General features: G+C 40.6%; 1 protein-coding gene and 1 long non-coding RNA gene across 3 annotated transcripts in view; both read left to right on the top strand.

Annotated features, from left to right (window-relative positions):
- Positions 1–22830, top strand: part of SDC2 (syndecan 2) — a 100658-nt gene that overhangs the window by 14994 nt on the left and 62834 nt on the right. The window contains exon 1 of one of the 2 annotated variants that reach the window (XM_060610968.3): positions 10195–10461. The exons of the other annotated variant lie outside the window; for it this stretch is intronic. Coding sequence (XP_060466951.1) covers positions 10210–10461 — 252 coding nt within the window. The 5' untranslated portion in view covers positions 10195–10209. Of the gene's footprint in view, positions 1–10194; positions 10462–22830 lie in introns of those variants that run through there. 2 annotated transcript variants of the gene reach the window in all.
- Positions 10470–21214, top strand: LOC144615111 (uncharacterized). Its single transcript, XR_013553563.1, has 4 exons — positions 10470–10593; positions 10706–10738; positions 20656–20748; positions 21052–21214. It is a non-coding gene; the product is annotated as an uncharacterized LOC144615111 (long non-coding RNA).

The following is a 22830-nucleotide window of genomic DNA, read 5'->3' on the forward strand; positions in this document are numbered from 1 at the left end:
GGTTGCAGAAAAGCATGTTTGGTCAGCTTATTAGATTTGCCTGAGTTCATGCTTTGAACAGAGAGATTGTGTTTTCCTGATTGGGAATGTGTCCTAGAACTTGTCTGAAGTTACTGATCATGTATAAGCCCCACACACGTGTCTTAATGATGGTCCTTTTCTTCAGTTTATACTTCAGCTCAGCTACTTGGACCTCGTTCAAGTTGAATTAGTTCCATGGAAGTCTACTGTTTCCGGGGTTGAAGTAGGGAAGAGCGAGTGCTTTTGGCTATCCTGTGAATAAGACGTCTGAGTTGTCTTTAGTTCTTGCTTCAGTAAAAAAGCAGCGGCCCATTATCTAATCTATTCATAGTTTACTTTGTTCAGATATCTAATTTGGGAACATGTTTGCCCTCACTCAAATCTGAAACACAATTTTCCATCCCTTGAATAAAGGGGGCTATCTTTAATTGACTCAGGAAAAAAAAACCTTGTTTAAGAGTTCTAGAGTTTTCAAAGCTTTTAAAAATTGCTCTGCAGGATAACATTAAAGTGCTCACCCTTTAGAAACTGCCACTCAACATGTATCTATCCCACAATGGAGTTGGAAGGAGGATTATTCTGAGCAAGCTGTTAAAATAAACCATTTGCTAGGATTCATATGCTTTTAAACCTAGTAAGTCTGTAATATCTAGAATGAAATTCAACATTGCTGTTTTTTTTTTTTGGGGGGGGGGGACAATAGGTGTAAATGTCTTTCCAAAGTATGAAGCATACATGTAGACTAATCTTAGAACTTAAGGGAGTGGAAATGTGAATTCTACCCCCTCCAACCTTAGTGTGTCCCTGACACATAGATGTTGCAGAGCGCTGATATAATACAATTTGTACATAGAAGTGTTTGTTCTCATGGGGCGCCTGGGTGGCTTAGTCAGTTAAGCTCAGGTTATGAGCTCATGGTTTGTGGGTTCGAGCCCCGCGTGCAGTTCTGTGCTGACAGTTCAGAGCCTGGAGTCTACTTCAGATTCTGGGTCTCCCTCTCTCTCTGGCCCTCCCCAGCTCACGGTTTTCTCTCTCTTTCTCTGTCTCTCTCACAAATGAAATAGACATTAAAAAAAATTAAAGAAGTGTTTGTCCTCAGTGGAACTTGGAGTCTATCGGGAGAGTCATTAACCCAGGCATTAGGTCAGTTCTCTAAGTGTGGACAGGTCAGCAGTATCTGCATCACCTAGGAACTTGTTAGAAATGCAGCTTCAGGGCCTGACTCCAGACTGACTGAGTCAGAAATCTGAGAGTAGGACTCTGCTTTAAAAAGCCCACCGGGTGATTCTGTTGCATGCTACTAGAGATTGAGAGCTACTGAGAGTGGTTCCCACCCCTGCTGTCCCAGACACTATTGAATGAGAGCCCCTGCTTGTGGGGCCCGGATATCAGCGTTTTGTTTTTGTCTTTTTTTTCTGAGCTGCCTTGGTGATTCTAATGTGCAGCCATGCTTGCGGGCCGCTGCATTAGGGCCTCGCTACTCAAAATGTGGACGCCGGACCAGCATGAACATCACCTGGGAGCTTGTTAGAAATACAGAATCTCAACCCCACCTGAGACTACTGAACTGTAATTTGCATTTTAACAAGGCTTCCGGTGACTCATAAGCACATTAAAGTTGGTGAAAACAATATAGAAATAGTTTTCTTCCTAGAAGCCGGTTCTAGAATGCCCTTCATTTACAAGTTTTGTGAGGTAGGCAGCACAGCAGCTTTGTTTGGCTTCTGCCTGGTGTTGACTCAGGGAAGCTGGCATCGATCCGGGGGAGACAGTTGGCGTGGTAGCTATTGCTAAAAGGACCTGGGACCCTCGGGTGTAACAACAGCCCGTAAGCCGTCATCAAGGGAGTGATGGCAGTTAAGACACTTGCAGGTGCTAGCAGCAAAAATCCCAACGCAGATTGGCATGAAGAAATCAAAAGGAACATTGTGGCTCAGGTAATGGGGGAAGTCCAGGAATGTGAATAAAGGAAAAGATAAATCTGTTTATCTTTGGCAGATTGGTAAGTGCTTTTCTTTTAAAATGTTTTCAGTGAAGTGGTTTGCATCTTTAACTGCTAAAGATTGTATAAATAGAGGCCTTTAGCACATCAAACAATGGTGAGTGCTACACAAAGGATGAATTGCTGTGTTTACCCTCTCATTTGCAAGATTTTGTTTCCTTCAAAAATCTATATATGTGTGTGTATATATTATATACATATATATGCTATATATATATATATATATATATATATATATATATATGTATCTTACTCATTACAGAGAGGATTTGAGGTGATTTCCATGACTGCATACCTTTTCCACAACCTTTAGAAGAAATTATATAAATGGTTGAATTATACTCCTGCAACCAGAGCTTTCTAAAAGCTTACCGTGTAATGTTTTTTGAAAAAAGTTTTAACAGTCTTAAATGACAGAAAAATAATACATGATATTCAAAATAACATGCTATTTCCAAGCTTCTCAACTGAATGCTTATTGTCCTTTTAATAAAAATGTGGACTGCAGGCACATTTGATGTAAATGAATTAAAAATTTCATTTGCCCAGAACTTTGTGTATTACGTTAATATGATTTACCCAAAACACTATTGTTGGTTTAATAAATATTAAGAGAACATTTGTGAGTTGCCTCCTGGTGTTTGCTGTTTCTCTCCTTGGGCATTAACTACTCTTGTGAGTCTTTACCAGACTATTTTTGTTGTTTTGTGCCTTGAGGTATAAATAGAGGCAGAGAACCCGGAAGATTCAAACAAATTCCATACCATAAACTATTTGCAGATGTGTTTAGTATTCATTCAGGAGAATTAGTCTATTTAATGTAAAATTACTTTCTTTTAGTACTCTAGAAGTGCAAGAGGTTCAGTTTTTATTTTACTGGAAATTTCAAAAACAGGAGTAAAAAGATTTTCTGGGGGTGCCTGGGTGGCTTAGTTGGTTGAGCATCTGGCTTCGGCTCAGGTCATGATCTCATGGTTCCTGAGTTTAAGCCCCGCATTGGGCTCCCTGCTGTCAGCGCGGATCCTTGCCCCCCTCTTCTCTCTGCCCCTTCCCTGCTCGTTCTTTCTTTCTCAAAAAAAAAAAAAAAAACTTTCTGGAAAGCATCATCATTGACGAAACACCAGGAAGATATAATGTAATGACTTACATTTGACCCTTTGTCTTCCTGGATCTTCCTTCTTTTGGACAATCAGGAATGAAACGTGTGGAGGCTTTTAAAGGGGCAGATTTTGATTGAATGGAAGGAAGACCTTTCTAAAAAGTGGTCACAGAGGGAATAGACCACTTCAGAAGTAGCGAGGCCCCACACCTAGAGGTAATAAGCAAGCGTGTGTTTGGCTGTTTGACATCTTCAAAACCTCAGCTAGCTGGGAGGTTAGCTGATGTTTACAGCTTCCTACTAACCTTAGATTCTGTCATTCTTACCGTATGTTAAAGTTGAAGGCTGGGCCACTTAAAATATATTTTGTTTCCTGTCCTGATAACTTGGCCTGACTGAAACTAGACATCAGGTTTGGCCCTTGGTTGAAGGAGTATGGCATTCTGGGACAAACTTTCTGTAAACTAACCACAAAACCTCTCTTTGCCCAATTCAGGGGACGGTGTAATTATTGAAATTTGGTGTTCTCCAAACTTCAAGTGGCCCTGACAGGTACTTAATCAGGTGGAATAGCCAGCTTGACTGATGTGAGCCAGAGAGATGTGTACCTGGGAGATAAAGTTGCAGTGGGTGGCCTTGAGGGGGTAGGAAGAGAGCCTCTAGAGGTGGAGAGGCACAGGGTCTCTAAGGTCACAGGGAAAGGGGCCACTGGCAGAGGTTTGGGAGGTACCTTTGGCCTGGTAAGCATTCATTCTTCCACTGGTTTGCCACACCACACAGACCGACTGGTCGAGGGCAGTCATGTCGTGCCATGATCACACATGACCCATGGTTCCTAGCACAAAGCTTTCCTCGTGAGGCTCAAGCAGCCATTGTGAAAAAACAAGACTGAAACAAATGGTGCACAGGGACTCTGGGTTAGGAGCCATTTCTTTACCTCTTTTGCCCAAATAGCATGCACTGTGTGTTTCCTTCTTTATCCTGGGTGAAGCAAGGGAATAGCAGACAGGTAGCCAAAAGACTTGGATTCTTGCAGCTGGCCTTCCTCTCTGACTCTCGATTTCAGCTTAGGTCATGATCTCTTGGTTCCAAGGATCTAGCCCCTAGTCCGGCTCTGCACTGGCAGCACAGAGCCTGCTTGGGATTCTCTCTCTCCCCCTCCCCCACCCCTCCTATGCACACACATGCTCTCTCTCTCTTCTCAAAATAAACATTAAAAGAAAGAAAATTTCCCAAATGCCTATAAAATTGATGGGAAGAGTTATTATGAAGCAGGTGAAAAATGTGATCATGACCTGTGATCTGACCCCCCCCCCCCCCCCCCCCCACTAATACCCCCAGTTTCCAGCTCATTAGCCCCAGGCTGCCAGAGGAAAGGAGCCTTTCCAGGCTGATGGGCCTAGTACAAAGTGCTGTCCTCACCCTGCCTGATTTGAATTTTCTGGGTGGCAGTGGGATGGATTTGTTAAAAAGGCACATTCTTGGTTCTGACCTTAGTCCCTGTATTTGAATGTGGTCAAAATGTACCGAAGTTACAGAATAACTGCTCTGGCTGAGTGACCAGAAAGCTTGGACTAAGTTTCTGTGGACCCCACTTCTATGCTCCTCTTTTGGTGCTTTTAGTTCCAGCTCTGAGGTCCTCTACAAAATGCAAGATTTGCCACTGAGCTCCGGATCAAGACCTACATTATTGGGAAAGCGGTCATTTCAAAAAAGTGCAGTTTATCTGGTCATGCAATAGGCTGAATGTCAAACAGTATCTTTTATGCTACTTGCAGCTAATGTACCTAATATTTAACAGCTCTCTTGAGATTTAACTCCCATGCTACAAAAAGTCACCCACTTAAATAAAGTGTACTGTTGAGTGGATTTTAGTATTATCACAGAAGCATCGGTCACCACAGTCTAATTTTACGCATTTTCATCATCCCCAAAAGAAACCCTGTATTCGTTAGCAGCCGCTTCTCATTCCAGTCCCCAGCAAGTCCTAGGCAGCTACCCACTTACCTTCTGTTTCTGTAGACCTGCTTATCCCAGACCTTCCGTGTGAACGGAATCCTCTGGTGGTTGGTCTTCGTGACCAACTCTCTTCACTTAGCATGACGTTTTCAAGGTTCATCCACGTCTGAGCGTGTGTCAGGACTGCATTGCTCTTTATTGCTAAACCACACCCCGTTGTATGGATATGCCAAATTTTGTTTACCCATTCGTCAGGTGATGGACATTTTGGTGGTTTCAACATTTTGGCTATTAGGAGTAATGCTGCTTTGATCATTCACGTACAAGTTTTTTGTGTGGATGTATGTTTTCGTTTCCCTTAGGTCATGTGGTAACTCCATGTGGAACATTCTGAAGAGCTGCCAAACTTTTCCAAAGTGTCTGTAACATTTTACGTTCCCGCCACAGTGCACAAGGCTTCCAGTCTCTCCACATCCTTGCTCGTGCTTGTTACTGTCTGTCCTTTTGCTTATAGTCATTCTGGTGGATGTGAAGCGGTATCTCATTGTGGTTTTGCACTTACCTAATGACTAATGATGTTGAGCATCTTTTTGTGTTCCTATTACCCATTTGTGTTTCCTCTTTGGAGAAAGGTCTTTTTAAATCCTTTGTTTTAAAATTGGGTTATTTATCTTCTCACTGAATTTTAAGAGTTCTTTATATGCTCTTAATATAAGTCCCTTATCAGACAATTCATTGATATTTTCTCCCATTCTGTGGGTTGTGTTTTCATTCTTTTGATAGTGTTCTTTGAAGCACAGAAGTTTTCAATTCCTATCAAGTCCTATTTATCAATTTTTTTCTTCTGTTGCTTTTGGTGTTATATGTAAGAAACTATTGCCTAACTGAAGGTTGCAAAGTGTTATTCCTGTGTGTTCTTCGAAGAGTTTTGTGGTTTTTAGCTATTACATTTAGGTTTATGATTCAGTTTGAATTTTTGCATATGTTGTGGAATGAACGTTCATTCTTTTTTTTTTTTTGCATGTGTTATTTAGTTGTCCCAACATGTTTCGTTACAAACGCTGTTCTTTGCCCCGATTGTATGGCCTTGGCACCCTTGGTGAAAATCATAAATGTAAGGATTTGACCATAAATGTAAGGATTGACCATAAATGTAAGGATTTATTTCTGGAGTCTCAATTTTATTCCGCTTATTTCTTTACGTGTGTGTGTGTGTGTGTGTGTGTGTGTGTACACAAACACAAGGGCATGTTAAACTTGGTTGTGAATGCTGTCTTTCCTTTGGCTTCAATTTAGGCGGATAGGAAATGGAACAAAATTTAAAAAGTAGGAATTTCAGACATTAACTACATAAGGAGACTTGGCCACGAGGTCCCTCAAGCCTCTGTTGAGTCCACTTGCCAGGGATACAGAGAGTAGGTAGCTGGGTGTTTGGTATGCTTCTCTTTTTATTCCTTTCTCCCCCTTCCTCCTGAAGTGGAATATGTTATGGAATGTTTTGGAGTGGGGCACATTTTAGATCTCTGGTCTTGGCTTAGCCTTGCCGGTCAGGACTTGGTTAAGTGATCGTCAGGAGATCTGAATCTCCTTCACCCTGCATATGGATTCTTGGGCCTGAAGCCTTTGGCTGTAAAATGAAAGAGCTTGACTAGATTCTAATGCTTCTCCCCCAATACCCCAATCAACTTGAAATTCTGGGATTTGTGTGCCTGGCCAGCCCCTAAAAAGTGGTACATCTCATCATTGTCCTCTGTACATAAAACCAAAGGAATAAAGACCCCTTATTACTTTTACTCCTATTTTCCTGCTGATTCTGGTGGGAAGAGGCTGGGAAACAAACAAATAGTGGGAATGAGTGACTAGCCCTCCTGTTATTTAGTGTAATGGTATAAAAAGGCTAGTCATGTGCTCTTAATGTTTCTTGGTTATCTTTATGTTTAAAGACGAAATGCATGACATGGCGAAAGGAAAACACAAGATTTTGCTGTATGCAGTATGCTTCTGCCTTGTGGACATAGTTGGAGAGACTGCCTTACCTTGAGAGCAGTTAACTACAGATAAAGAGTGAAACTTACTTCAGAAATGTCTTAATTTTATTCTTGGGTTCCTGGGAATTTAGAAATACAGGCTTTTAATTATTCACAGCTGGTGCATGAATAGAGTGGTAATAATAATTAGGAATAAAATGGCTCACCTCTTAAGCTGTTAGTTTTAATCCCCTAAATTTTTTTGATCTGAAGTCTTGAAGTCTGGCAAAGTCTTGAAGTCTGGCAGAGTCTTCAAGTGGAATATTTGGAGGAGGTCCATCCTAGGTTTTGGTCAGGAAGTATGCAAATCTGCCTTGTCTTGCTAATTTGTTACAAGGGTTTTGATGGTTTGATTTTCATGCCTTCCAACGAAAAGCACACGTCACACAAAGCTAACCCACACTTAACAGAATTTATCTGGACATCCTCGCTGCAGACCCCCGTTAGGTGGAAACCAGAAAGAAGTACCATCAGCCTGCATCAAAGTATATGGGGCACTTGTAGCTTCCGATGTGGTCCTCCGCAGCAGGACCATTTCTGCTGGAGGAACTTGGGCTTGTTAGGGGAGAGAGCTTTCGCTTTAAAGGCTCTTGTGAATGGAGGCAGAACCAGGTGCTGCCCTCACAACTTCCTTGGGATAAGAAGAACTCTTTCAATTCTGATAGTAGTCTTAAAAATCATAAAGCTGATAAAACAAGATATTTACAACCCCCTTTTTATAAAATCCTCAAATTCCAAAGTATTAATACAGTTTATTGGAAGAGTTTACTTCCCATGGTTTCTTAATGTTTCATCAGAGACCTGTTTCAAAATGATCAATATTTATTAGAGAGTAAGTATAAAAAATAGCATGTGTTCTTGAATGATTTGGATTGAAGTTGTATTCTGAGAAATTTTAAAACAGCACAATAGATGTTTTCTTTTTAATGTTTACTTATTTTGAGAGGGAGAGAGAGAGAGAGAGAGCAAGCAGGGGAGAGGCGGAGAGGGGGAGACACAGAATCTAAAGCAGGCTCCAAGCTCTGAGTTGTCAGCACAGAGCTTGACGCGGGGCTCGAACTCACGAACCACAAGATCATGACCTGAGCCAAAGTCAGACGCTTAACTGACTGAGCCACCCAGGTGTCCCAACAAAATAGATGTCTTATGGGAACATGTAATTGTATCAAATTATTACCTTGGCACCTTGGGGAGAAGAAAAAGCTCAACTTTATATTTCTTATGTCAAATTTTTGATCGCAGTTAACTTTACATTATTTTAGAAGTAGTCATATAACCTTATTTGTGTGAACAAATTGGTACTTTTCCTAACTAATGCTGGCCACTAATTTGGCTGTTAGTAAATAGTTATTAACTGAAACTAAGTGATTCTCCTAATACATCATCTTTACCTTTCTCCCCGGACTTCCTGGAACAAGATGACTTTTGTCAGGTATAGTTGATAGAAGAATCCTGCCAGGGAGACTTTGCAGTGACAACCTTTTTACACTTGGAAGCACACCTTGTAAAAAGCTCTCTTGAATCACAAGTGGAACCCATTTTACGAGGTTAACCTGTTTAAGTCACCTTATATTTCCAGGAAAACAAGATAGAATTATTTTTACTTTAGGGCCATGGCCCTTCAGTGTAGAGAGGCTGTGACTTCATGGAAACACTAATCAGTGTTAGAAATTAGTGTGATATCTATAAATTCAGCAGTTTCCAAACGGGTGGTTTTTGCTACTTTCCTCACTTTTGCAATTTCATGAAATCTTGTTTGTCAGAGTGAACAGAGGAGCAGTAATAATTCCACTAATAAGGAGTTTTCTATCCCTGCCCCTCAAAGAGCCTCCTTTCCCATCCCAGACTGTTTATATATGATCAGCATGTGGACACCGTGCATGCTTATGTTTTAAGTATTTGCTTCTGGAGAGCCAGCTTGAAAAAGCAAAACAGAAAAATCCATTGGCGTTTTGAGAGTTGAATCCGCAGAAGATGTTGTTTGCAATGTGCCGAAAACATAAGGTCCAAACAGCCGGAACAGGCCTGGTGCCAGGCAATTTCACTGTGAGAGAAAGAGGAGGTCTGAAGCAGTCCTTTTAGGATTATCTCCAACTCAGCAGCTGCTGTCTGAGTTTGATTATGCACATCCTGCTCTGGGAGACCTGCATTAACCCTCGGGGCCCCTGGGGAACATCAGGGCTGTCTTTTCAACAAAAGACTCTTCCCCTGGACACCCAAGGGCAAAAGCCAAAACAGTGTGGAGGTTAAAAGAAGGTGGAGCTTTTGAAGATTGAATTTGAGAGAACAATCTAGGAAGAAGGCTGTAGAATTTCGGGCTTGCAAGTGCCTTTTAAGTAAGACCCTTTAATTTTACTGGTGGGGAAGCAAAGGTGAAGCTGAGTGACTTTGCCCAAAGAGAACCAGTCAGAACCAAAATTCAGGACTCCTCATTCTCTGGTTAGAGCTGTTCTACATCCTACCACATTCTTGATGACCCAATTCTCATGTCAATACAAACCCTACCCTTTCGAAAACTGAGGACGAAAGGGAAGAAACTTTAAAAAAAGCATTTTGGGGGGCGCCTGGGTGGCGCAGTCGGTTAAGCGTCCGACTTCAGCCAGGTCACGATCTCACGGTCCGTGAGTTCGAGCCCCGCGTCGGGCTCTGGGCTGATGGCTCGGAGCCTGGAGCCTGTTTCCGATTCTGTGTCTCCCTCTCTCTCTGTCCCTCCCCCGTTCATGCTCTGTCTCTCTCTGTCCCAAAAATAAAATAAACGTTGAAAAAAAAAAAATTAAAAAAAAAAAAACATTTTGGAATTCTGTATTAACCACCTTTTATAGACTGTCCAGGCATATTCAGGTTTTCCTTCCAAGTAGTAGTGTTTTATCATTGTGTAAGTCTTAGGTGAGCAGCAAATACATTATTCCAGTAAATTCTGTGCATGATTCTTAAATCATGTTGGGAGGTGTTGGGAGGCAGAACAAGCATATTGGAGAGAGGTGTTGGGAGGGAAAACTGGAAATGGGAAGACCGCTCTGGAAACTAGGAAGGATGTTGGTGTAATGAATCTTTTGTTCAACTATGGCGGTCTGGAGCAGGGCTGCAGCCTCTGAAGATTTATGGCCTCCAGTCTGGAGAAGGTAGGTGGGCTCACATTATCTGTGTTGAGGAGCCTGTGTGGGGTCTTTGAGCCTAAGGTTGTCCAGGTAACAGAAGGCTTTGTCCAGGTAACAGAAGGCTTTGTCAAAGAAGATGGCCATCTCGCATTCTTTGAGAGTAATGTGTTGCTGTTTATTCCACGTCTGTGTCGGGAATTGAAAATTTTCCCTGCTTTGTGGTCAGCAGGATCCCCAGTTTTCTTCCTTTTAAAGGTTGGGAAGATAATTTCTCTTGGAAAAGAATACGTTAAGTCCAAGGATATCACTCAAATGGGGGAAGCGCTCTTGCCAGTTGAGCTGAGTTGTTTGATATAATGGAACTATTTACCATTGCTGACCTAAAAGGTATTGATTAAGCAAGAGAGAAAAATCATGATGCTCTTACTCATTCAAATTCCAAGTGAATCTGGAATCTGTTGTTACATGTTTTAACAGTGGGATTTTTTTTTCTTAATAGCAGTGTTTTTAATTGCTTTATTCATCTTCAAAGGTGAGTGTGAGCTGAGTGTCCTTCTGTGTCCCCCATCCTTTCTACGAAGCTTAAAAGAAAATGTTACATTTTGGATACTCTTTTGAGATATGGTGAATGTCTTTGTCTGCATTTATTCCTCTTCTAAGATTTTGGTGACCTCTAGCTGTAAATAAAGGGGAAAAGAGAGGTCTGGAGCGCACAGAAGGAGGAGACCTCTCAAACAGGCAGTTGTAAGAGTTCTTTCAGAGCTGTGCTTCGGGTAATATTTTTTATTCAGTGGCCTAATTAGGATATACCCATGTCTGCTTAGTGACTGAGCTTTTCGAAGTCCTGTTGGCCTGAGTCTTTCAAGTGTTGACCAGATACTTTTACCCTCTTCTCTGGCGGGAGACGAGTTTGGGCAGAAGGGAAAGCTACTGTTGTTTTTGTTCTTCACCAAAGACCAACTTTTTGGATACCTTTGGTGAAGGTATCAAAAGGTGGTTGGTTAATCCTTTCCTCCTTTGTTTCCCTTAATGGAAGATAGCAGTGGCTCTTTGCCCCCATTGAGAAACACTGTGTCAATGCTGTTAGAATGTTGTAATGATGTCAAAAGAAGTAACTAAAGTGATTTTTCTCTGTAAGAAGTTACTCCAATTTATATGACCTATTATAAAACTTTTTGGAGAGCCCTTTGGACGGCTGTGGATGGGAAAATAGATTAAGGACCTGTGATCTGTGTTTATTTCATAGTTATGAAGGTGTGCAATTGGATGTTTAGCAAAATGGGCCGTCTCAGGATATAGGGTGTAAGATAAATCCTCTGTGTGTACTGCTTCCAAATCCTCACCTTGACCAGAAGTAACAGTCTTCAGGTGGTAGCTTTCTCTAGGCAGAGGATCTATAGGTCTGTTTCTGGGTTAGTTTTACACAAATGAAGTTCTCTCCTGCTGTTCTTGCCTGGGATTGGAATTTTTCCTTTTCACTGCTTGTCACTTGGCTTTTGAATGGAAATATGTCCTTCCTTTCAGAGCCAGAAGATTCTGGTTAATTCATCAGGAAAAATTTCTCCGTGGAGTTATTAATTCAGCTTCTCCATAGTATAGGGCTCACACTACAGTGATAAACCTCTGAATTTGAAATCTCTTCTAAATATCTTTTTTCCTTCAAAAAAAAGAAAAGAAAGAAAGCATACAATGCATTTCTGAGCAGCTAAAAATCCCACATTGTATAGCACTGTCATTCTCTATAATCTCTTTTTAGAAGATTTGGTGGTGTTTTGCTGCTTGAGCTCAACTACGTTAACATGAAGTTTTAGGCTTTTGAAGTGTAGAAGTGGTTCAGGATTAATAACCGGAAGACCCTTTAGATTCTCTTGAAGAAGAAAGATGAATATCTGGTGAATATACATGAATATCACATATTTGAAAATGTTATTTATGAATGTGCCTTGTGAGTTAAGCTTGTCCTGGTGGGCTGGGCCTCTTCCAGGGGGAGTGTTTGGACTCCAAGGTGCTTTGAGAGAGGAGTCTTTCATTCTTGGCATTCTGGGGGAGATTTACATCTGTAAGCCGGATAAAAATATGTGGAAAGGTGATTAGTTTAATTGGCCCAGTGTTATAATTATCCAGTAGGAGGTGACTGTGGGATGGCTATTATAGTCCAAAATGCCTGGTAGGAAGGGGAGGAGACTCATTGAGAGAACACCAGCAACATTATAAACGTGGTTTAAACGTGCACTCAGTAACAAATTACCGCGTAAGAAGGTAAGAGGAGTTCTTAACTATTTGGGACAAGAATCTATCCCCACAAAGAGGTGGGCTTTTTTCAAGGATAATTGTGGGGGAATTCTAGTGATTTCTCTTTCCTTAAAATAGTAACAGGATTTAGGGGAAGTAAACTCACTTGAAGTGTTTGTAACATTAAGACCGTCATTCTACAGTTGTCGCTCCACTCAGGGTGGCCACAATGGTGGTGGTGTTTTAGCCTCTTTCAGAAAAAAAGCCCAGTGCAGGGTCATGTTATAAAGTGGAGTATTTTTCTTTGACATCAAAGGGCGGGGGATGTTCTACAGACAGTGAGCTAAGAAGTAGGGAGCAGGCATTCAGTACTTGTGTTGGGAAACTATGTGTGGAATGTCATAGTTCATGGACCAGGGACCCTGAAGTGAATCCAGGTGCCTGCATGGTGCTGTTTTCCTGGAGCAAAATGACTGTAGGCAGAAATTGCAGCCAGATGAACCAAAAATAAAATTGATGGCTTTATTGGACATTCTTTTCATGAAATCTAACTTTCTAATGTGCACATATATCACTCTGGGGATGTCATTATGAATGGCTGACCTTTTGTTTGGGGGAGCTGCTGTTCACTGTGCAGCTCCACTCAGCTCGGCTTTGATTCTGGCCCACATCTGTTGAACATGTGAAATGATGTGTGTGTGTGTGTGTGTGTGTGTGTGTGTGTGTGTGTGTGTAAATTTTCCCCCCTCTGAAGCACACTGACAACTGACTAAAAAGATTTAATGAAAACCAATCAGAAGTAATTTCAGTTAGATATTCCAGCTTAGGGTATTAGCTCTTTTGGTTTCAGATGCAGAAGTTATAGCTTCCTTAAAAGTCATGGTTGAAGGCAGGAAGTCTCCTTGGACAGGGAACTGGGTTTCTTTGTCTTAGCTTGCCCCACTGCTGCCCCCGGTTAATGATTGCAGGGTGGCTGGGAATAATGAACCAGTGCCGCAAAGCTTGTTATCAACACGCTTGAGTGATACTTAAAAATCTTTCCTCTTCCATCTTCCCCCTTTCCCATAGAAGTCAGAGCACTGCTGTGGTTACACCTCATAAATACTGCAGACTCCATTGGGCTATCGAATGGGACCTAATGTAGTGTCATTTCTGCACTTCAGTGGGTGGTTCTTATTTTTGTGTGGTTTACTGCTCAATCTTGCAACGATGTGATGTTTGAGAACTTTCTAACAAATATTGTTCTTTTATGGAACCAGAATTTGAGCGAGACAAGACTTTGACCGTTATTTAACAGGCCACCTAGATTTCCATATGAGCTTTAGAGGACATGTCTAAGACCATACCCTACTGGATCCCCAGATCCTTTTTTTTTTTTTCCCCCTTGTTTTTTCTTTTTTTAATCCGAGGTTACTCCTGAGCCTTCTGAATCTGCTGGGGGAGTTGTGGGACTGGCCTCTGGCCTGAAGGGGAGAGACAGGTATCATTTGAGAAGGTGGTGGCTCCATACAACAGTCTTTTCCTGAAGGTTGGGTGACTGCAGTTCTAATACTTGGGCCTATTTTGGATGTCAGAGTCATATTCTTCATTTTTGGTGACTGCTGCTGATTATTGGCATCGACCCATCCACGATTTATCTCGGCAGCTAGTATGATGCCTGACCTATGGTAGATGCTCAGTAAATATGGTTGACTGAATGTAACCTCCAGGGGTAGAGAGGGAGGCCTGGTGACATGTGGGGAGAATGACCATGCTTGGGGATAGGTTCACGAGTTTTACTATTTCTGCTTCTGATGTGTTGGAACCCACCCTCTACAGCAATAGAGGCAAGACTCTAATAGCATAAATACCACTAGAATCATTCTGTTTTCCATTACTGTCATCCCTGTCACTGCTTGTCTACCACAGGAGAGTCCTAACTGTTCTGCCTCTGTCAGTGCTTTAACACTAATCCAGCTGTCCGGCTCTCATCGTTGTCTTTATCCTTCTAAGACAGAAATCTGATCAGGGCACTCTCCTACTTAAATGCCCTGCCGTGGCTCCCTGTTGCTTCCGATAAAATCCATACTTTGTTAGTGGGTCACACGGGGCCCCGTGTGGTCAGGTCCTGCATGCTTCTGCAGCATCAAACCCCAAAGTCTCTCTGCACCCTGCATATAGTGTGTGCAGCCCTGCCGGCTGGTCAAGTGGGGGCTCTAATCTACTAGGTGGAGTTAGAGTCCTGGGGTTTTAAAACCAGGGGATTTTAGAACTTGCATTGAATGTTTGGAACAGGAGTGGAATAATTCATGTTAAGTAACCAGGGAAAATTGAGATGTTAAGAGATCTTTGCATGTAAGCCTTCAAAAATCAGTTTAATAAAAAGTTTGTTTTTCAACTGATTCTATAGTTCATCTGGAAGAACACATGTGTGTGTATAGGTTCATACACACATACACACACACACATATGTGTGTATATGTATGTACACACACACACATTTTAATTTGGAGAAAGAATGAGGCAAAGATGTGTACCACTGGAGATTAAAACATATTATAAAGCCATAATAATAAAAGATGATGGGAGTGTAAAAAATATGCAATCAGACAAAATAGCACGTCTCAAATCCTCAGTGTATAGAATAATAGGTGATAAGTCATTGGGGGAAAGGTACAGATTATTTGGTAAAGAAGGTTGTAAAATTGAATACCATAAAAAAAAAAAAATCTTGCCTCAGGTCATATGCCAAAATATCAGTCATGTGAATCGGAGTTAAATATGTTTTATTTTTATTTTTATTATATTTTCCTTTTTAACATTTATTTATTTTTGAGAGAGAGAGCGAGCATGAGTGGGGGAGGGGCAGAGAGAGACACACACAGAATCTGAAGCAGGCTCCAGGCTCTGAGCTGTCAGCACAGAGCCCTATGTGGGACTCGAACCCATGGACTAGGAGGTCATGACCTAAGCCGAAGTCACACACTTAACCGACTAAGCCACCCAGGCATCCCTATAATTTACTACTCTTAATTATACGTGTCTCCGTATACAGTAATGGCAAAGAGATAAACCATTGGGGAAAGCATGCCTTATCAAGGGGATTTATGATCCTTAATATCCTAGACCATATGAGGTATCCTGTGTAAGAGACAAGCTGTGTTAGACTCCAGCTTCTGAAATGCTCAAATTATAATTCACAATGTGACTTTGAACAAGATACTCTCTGGGCCTTGATGTCCTCATCTGTAAAAGGAGAGAGTTGGGTTAGGTCAGTTTACTGGGTTAGATTCCAGTTTACTCACTGGGATGCCCTTGCACACTGTGCCAAGATTCAGATGCTCCTTGGCCCTTAGGGTAGCTGGATGGAGCCTAGGGGTAGCTGGTGAGAGCATGGGGAGGAGGCCACAGATCTATCACCTCTGGCCAAGAACAGCCATTTGTTTCCCCCAGGGAGTTGTGCAAATAGTACCACAAATCACACTTAATGTTTGAAGCCTGTGTGAGGTGAGTTGCTTTAAATTCAAGAGGTGAAAACTAGGTGGAAAAGGAGATAATTTAAAATATAATGGACCTCTCATCTTTCCCACTCAATATTCAATAGCCATATTAAAAAATGAATAGAAGAAAATACATCAAAATGTTATCAGTAAGGGGTGCCTGTTTGGCTCAGTGGATTGAGCATTGGACTGATGAGTTTGGCTCAGGTCATGACCCTAGCAGGCTCTGTGCTGAGTATGGAGCCTGCTTAAGATTCTTTCCCTCTCCCCTGCTCACATACTCTTTCTCTCTCTCTTAAAAAAAAAAAAAAAAAAAATCAGTAATTACAGTAATCACTAACCTGGTGGGCTTATGGGTAATTTTTATTTTCTTATTTATAATATCCTATATCTTTCAGATTTACTAGGTTAAGAGTGGGTTAAGTTTAAAATAAGACTTGTAATTGAAAACCTCACTTGTAGCCATATTCAGAACTCCATGAGTGACCACTGTGGCTGTCAGTGTTAAGATTCTAACAAAAATAAAATGCCAAACCTGGACTTACTTCTCATGTAAATATCCTGGGGCACTTTCATACCCTGGTTTCTTGCCCAGTGCTTATTTTCAAGGCTGCTTTAAGATCAGCAGTAACCTTTGAGCAGAAAGCCTATCTGTAGAGTGTGTTAGAAGCCTTCTCCTTACTCAGGATACCTTATCTCCAAAGTTGTCTTCCTCCCAGGTTTTCTTGCCAAATGCTTTCTTCCCTCTTTTCCCCTTCCCAGTGATCCCTCCAATCAGGGAATAATCCTTCTTTCTTTGTTCTCCTTGATCCCCAGGGTGTATAGAGTTAGATGTCCCTTGTGCTCTCTTAGCTAAGCGACGGAGATTCTGTTTTTAATTTGTCCCTTACGTACCACCCTTCTATTTCCAGTATTGTTTTTTCCTCTTCCAGGTTCCTCTTGCTTATTTGCATCTTTCTGGTAATGAGTTGCCTACAACTTTCAGACTTGTAAGGGGAAGGGGGGGGGGGCGCAGTGGTGAGGGCAGGGAGTGTAGGTTTTTTTCCTCCCTTTTGTTGGTTTTGCTTTACTCTGTGGATAAACACTATACACAGTAAAGGTGTTTAAACCCTATTTTTTTCTGGCTTCTCAAACCGGTACTTTTCATTGACTGTAAACATTTTAAGTGTCTAAAACCTATGATTGTTTTGTGCAGATGGTGGAGGTAGTGGACACATGGGGAATTAGAAGTGCCATTATAATTCTTTAGCAAAATTTTAGAGTGATTAATAGTGAGGCCAGCATAAATAATGATGTATGGTCCTTATTTATAAAAGTTAGAATATACTCTGGTGTTTGTATTAAAACTATGCTGAATACAGATAACTTTCTTTTATATAATACCTTAGGATCTTGTAGTGTGCCTTGACATTCTGAATATAGATGTTAACTAAGTTATTAAGTAATAGAAATTTGTAATTGGTAGAATGCTAGTAAACGACATTGTAATTATAGATTTAATTTTTATAGTAATGTTGATTTCTTATAGTGGTGCCAGGGCAGTTTGAGCCATTGTGACAAATTTGTTGAGTGCCTCCTAATTATAAAGTATGCTCTGCAGTGTAAATGATAGAATCACCTAGTTGGCCCAGGCAGTAGCTCCGACTTAAAATTACAGAGTTACAGAATGTCTAAATTAGCATGGACCTTGTGTCCCTCTCATCTAGTGCTTCCCAGCCATTTTCCCATCATGGTGTACCTTGAAAAGGTTTGCATAGCTAACTGTGCGGAAAACAAATGACCTCTTTTGGCTGAAGGTGATGGATCTGGGCCACCATTGGGGGCTCTGCCCAGCTGCCTTGAGGGCCTAGGGCCGTCAGAATCTTGGTGCAGCTGGGAAACTGTAACCTAATCTAACCCTCCCGATTTATAAGTGAGACACCTCTGTGTTTACACGGGAGATCCAGAGAGATAAAGTAGCTCGTTCAAGGTTACATAATGAATTAGCGATGTTAGAGTAGTTAAAATTTGAGCATTTCAGAAACTTGTGTCTCAGTAGGACTTTCTTTTACATCGGATGCCTCATTGTGGTCTTCTTCCAGGACATTAAGAACCATAAAAACATTTTATGGGGCATATTTTCCCAGAAGGTTTATCTCTTTGGCATGTTTTATACAGAGACGTATATGATTAAGAGTCGAAAATTATATATTTCTTTCGCACAACCTGAAGACTAAAAGGTTGTTTTTCAACAACAACAAAACTAAGGTCATGAAACTAAAAACAGCCTAGTGTATGTAAAAAAACAACCAAATATTTACACAAATCAAGAATGTGCTCAAGGTATAAAACCTGTACGCTTGGGAATTGTCTTGCTTTTCAAACTCACTGTTTAAACTCCTTAAGAACACTAGGAAACTGGTTGTCTGGCATGGTTTTATCATTGAGTTCTGGTAAGTTCTCTATCTACCCCATGATATGATTTACCAGTTCTATGTAATGGTAGCCTGGTTCAGTCTTACATACATACATGTGTTATCCTTCACTTGATCATTCCTATCCATAGCTGTGGCAGACCTAGTTCTGAGAGAGGGATGCATACTGGAACATGGCATCTTGCCTTCGGTTCCTTGACTGAACTACAAACTCTACCAGTTAAGTATTACATTTAGGCAGCTTTATGAAACCTAGGAATGGCTTTTTCATGCAGCTTAAAGGCATGATGTCAAATGGCAAAACGCAAACAGGAATGATTTGTGTTTGTCAACCAGGAGCATTTATGGAAATGTCCATGAGGAGTACTGCAGTAATCTGATGATATGGACTTGCCCCTTGAGAAATTTAATTTATGGGTGAGAAATTTGAAAATAGAATGGCTTATTCCAGCTTTCTCATTTTGTTTCTTCATTTAATTTCCCTCTCTCAGAGGCAGAACTAGGTCTGCCACAGCTATGGATAGGAATGATCAAGTGAAGGATAATTCTTCACTGCACTCTGAAACATGGATGCTCCCAGCTAGAGGTTGCATTAATGGCTCAGTGCTATTTCTTGAGTATCTGCTGGATGGGGGACACCATCATATTTAAGTGCCTAGTGTATGCGTGGCAGGGCTTTAGATGATGTGGATGCAGCAGGGACATAGGTACAGTCCTGGCTTCATGGAGCTTGTGCCCAATCTCTGTGGATACTCTGAGAAATATGAAGATGTACCAAGTCAGGAGGGATTCCTGGCCTCTGGGAGCTTGCTTTAAGATTGATTACCTATGAGCTTTCCCTCTGTGGTGATTAGACAAAGAGTCTGATGTCAGTCAGAATACTGGAAACCTGACTGTGTGTTGTGTTTTTGAAAAGCTCTCAAGACTTCAGTCTTCCTCACTGAGGAATTTTATACCAGAATCTTCAGTAGCCAGTCCAAGCTGACCGTGGCAGTCTGTAATAAAAGAGCTAGTTAATCAAATATAATGCTTTATGAAATAATGAAGGTATATGTCATCAGTACCTTTGTGGGGCTCTATTATGAAAAATAATACAACGTGATTAATTCTGGGGACACTGTTAAAATTTTAGGGGGCTGAAAAGATTGTCTGTGACAGTAAGAATTTTCCTCCTTATCAAAATAATTTATAAATGGTACAGAATAAGAAAGAGGACTAGTGGTCTGGCAATTCTATTTTTTTTTTTTTTTTAAGATTAAGAAGAAAAAATAAATCTGATCTTAAACCCCTTGGAATTTGAAATCTTGCCTGTGTCCTAGAAGCTTCTTGGGTTGCTCGGGATCCCCAGCCTAAGGTTTATGTCATTATGGCTAATGTCACGGTGTCTAGGTATCTCAGAGCTGACACACAGTTCTCAGGAAATTCTGAAAAGAATATACTTAAGGAGCAAATGCATGCAGTGGGGGTACCCTTTAGGGCTAGCAGGGTTCTCTGTTGGGGGACATAACAAATCAGGCAGTCATACGGTGTCCTGTCAAAAAGACTGCATAGAAATCAGTGCCTTTACGTTCAGGGATGTTAAAAAAACATTACTGACTTAAAGATTTTTCTTTGGGACATGTTGGTTATTTTTTCTGGTTTCAAATGCTATTTTAATGAGTCCAGTACTTTGTAGTGGGGCTGTATAACCTATAGCCATGAATTTTAAGGATAAGTTAGGGGAAAAAAGTCCGTTCTTTCATTCCTTGAGGGCTAATGCACTTAAAAATATCTGTCAGCTTCGTCTTTAAACTCTTTTTATTTAAAGCAACCACCGACTTCAGGCCTAATTGGTTCCTGAACGTTTAGTCTTGAGGCATGGCCATAACACAAACTCTTATTTCCTGTAGGCTGTGTTAAATGTAAAGCTTATGTTTTATATTGGGCTTCCATTCCTGGAAGTTTGTTTTGTGATATAAAAATACATATGAAAATATACAAATGTACTTTTTTTTAAAACAAATATTCATTAAATATTTCATGCCAAAGATACTGAAGATCATAAAACATTCTGTAAATGCTACTTTGGGGGAATTTTTTTCTGTTTAGGCTGAATTGACTGAAGCTTGTTAGAGTCCAATGTTTAAATCTCCCTAGAGCAAATGTAGGTATTTTTCCATTGCTTCAAGGATCTTTAAATTTTGTCACATAATAGGGTTATCTGCCTCAAATTGTTTTGTGCATGAAAAGTGTAGAAATGCAGCTAAGTTTCTTAATTACTAAAAGTTGAAGGAGGGACAGTTCCCATGGCAACTTCTTCAGCCACCCATGCTCTGATATTTCAGAAGGATCTTCTTAGCTGAGCTCTGAATGAAATATTAAGAATTCAATCAAGTCTTCAAGATGCAAAGAGCAGTTGCTGAAGCAATTGATTTGCCGTAAGTATAGTTAGATCAGACATCTGGGTCTGTACCGTCCCCAGCTGAGAGTCAGCCTTGCCAGTCCACTGACCAAAGCATTGACTTTGGATGTAGTCCTTCGTGGGCCTGATTGCCATCCATTTTGCTTATCCCTGTGTGGCTCTCATGAAAGGCAGTTGCAAGTTGAGCTGTCTTTGGAATTTGCTCCCCAAACATCATTAAGATGTTCTCCTTTAATCTGTATGTGTTTGTGTCTTAAGAAAGAATGCAAAATACAAATTTTGACTAAAAGACCATTTTCTGGTTTTTCTTTTAAACAAGAGGACAAGGTGGTGCCTGGCATTATCTCATAATAACCAGTACCGACCATAGAATAGCATGTGTCTATGTCTACATGAGCTGTTGGAGTTCCTGCCGAAAAGACATTAAAGGAAGATCTTTTATCTCGCATCTTTTCAAAGATGAAACGCATCTAAACGTGAATGACAGGGTATGAAAGTGTTTTCTTCAAACATTTTGGGGCACTGGCTTTTTTTGCTTACTGACCTCAACTAGATTTTGTACTCTATAGGGTTGCATACCTGGTAGAGTATGTATTTGTGGATTCATGCTATGTTGACTCTGATTGAATTTGTATTTAAAAAATTACTGAGTTAGCTTAAGAAAGGAAGAGAAACAACAATCTTGCTTTATTGCTCATTGTCAGGTAAACCTCAATCTATAAATCAATATGTGTTAAGTATAATAGATATTTACCTAGCATTATATACCACAGGGATCAAAAAGAAATATGAGGAATGATCCCTGCTCCCTTTATTTGCCTGGTCTGATTTCCTGGCCAGTTATTAGTGATTAAAAAGCAATAGTACATAAATTAGATTTTCACTAAAATGCATTCTATTCACATTCTTTTCACTCATTCAGTTTTCCTACTTTGCATAACATTTCTGGAATTCGTAGTCTAATGGGTCATTGCCCAAGTTTTCCAATTTTCTAAGGTGTCATATGTGGATCAAGGTATAATTTAACCCTTTCCTACCCTTAGGACATCCTATGATAGAAATTAACAGAAGCAGTTCTAACAGGTTAATGTGGTTGGGAAAATGGGGCCATGTTGACAGCAAGAGTTGACAGCAGACATGCTTTTAAAACAAGTCATTATATTCAACCTTATTGAGATAATTAGATTAAGCCCCTAAGAAGTTTTAGGGAATAAGAAGATAGAGTACAGTTTTTATTATGAAAATCATGCGTGCTTATGCATTTCTGATGTTCGTTCAGAATCTCAAGATGGCGGGAGGAAAGAAAATGGAAGCTTCTGCCAACTACAGCAGTAATGTCTTGAAGACTATCAGAATTGTACACAGTGGTGGTTTTCAGTGGGGCCTCCTGTGCCCACCAGCCCATCTTGGGAGGTCACCTTGTGGTGACAGTTGCTGCCCAGAGGCCTTTCCCCCTTCTTTTTTAAACTTCTGTGGCTTTGGAAGCCAGGATTTGAAAAGGTTTAGCAGTGTTTGTTCATTCTGTAGTGACTTTCTCTTTCCAGATAAAGAGGCTATCTTCCTCGCCTTTATGAAAATAGATTTTACTCATGCATTGAACCTGTAGTGTTAAAATAAAAGCTGATAAAAGCAAGATAGTTTAGGGAGAAAAATCCCAGATCATCAAGTGAGTTACCAAGTTATGCATTCTCCTGGCATGGTAGAAAGTAGAAGAGAGCCTTGGGAAGTGTTGTCTTACCAGATTTTTTTTTTTTAAATTGCCAATTTGTCTGTTTTTCTTAAGACATTTTAAATATTCTAGCCCGAACAAGAGACTTGAAGTTCTCTCAAGTTTGAAGAGACTGTGTCCTAGTCTCTGAAGTATAGTTAGTTCATTGATTAAAAAAAAAAATACTATGGAAAAACAACACGTGGTATATCCATACAGTGGAATATTACAGTCTTTAAAAAGAATGAAATTCTGACACACGTTACCATGTTGGATGAACCTTGAGGGCATTATGCCAAGTGAAATAACCAGTCTCAAAAGAGAAGTATTGCATGACTACTAATTTGAGGTACCTAGAATAGGCAAAGTCATAGAGACAGAAAAGTAGAA

This window comes from Panthera onca, chromosome F2 (assembly GCF_046562875.1).
Source record: "Panthera onca isolate mPanOnc1 chromosome F2, mPanOnc1 haplotype 2, whole genome shotgun sequence".
Classification (NCBI taxonomy): Eukaryota; Metazoa; Chordata; class Mammalia; order Carnivora; family Felidae; genus Panthera; species Panthera onca.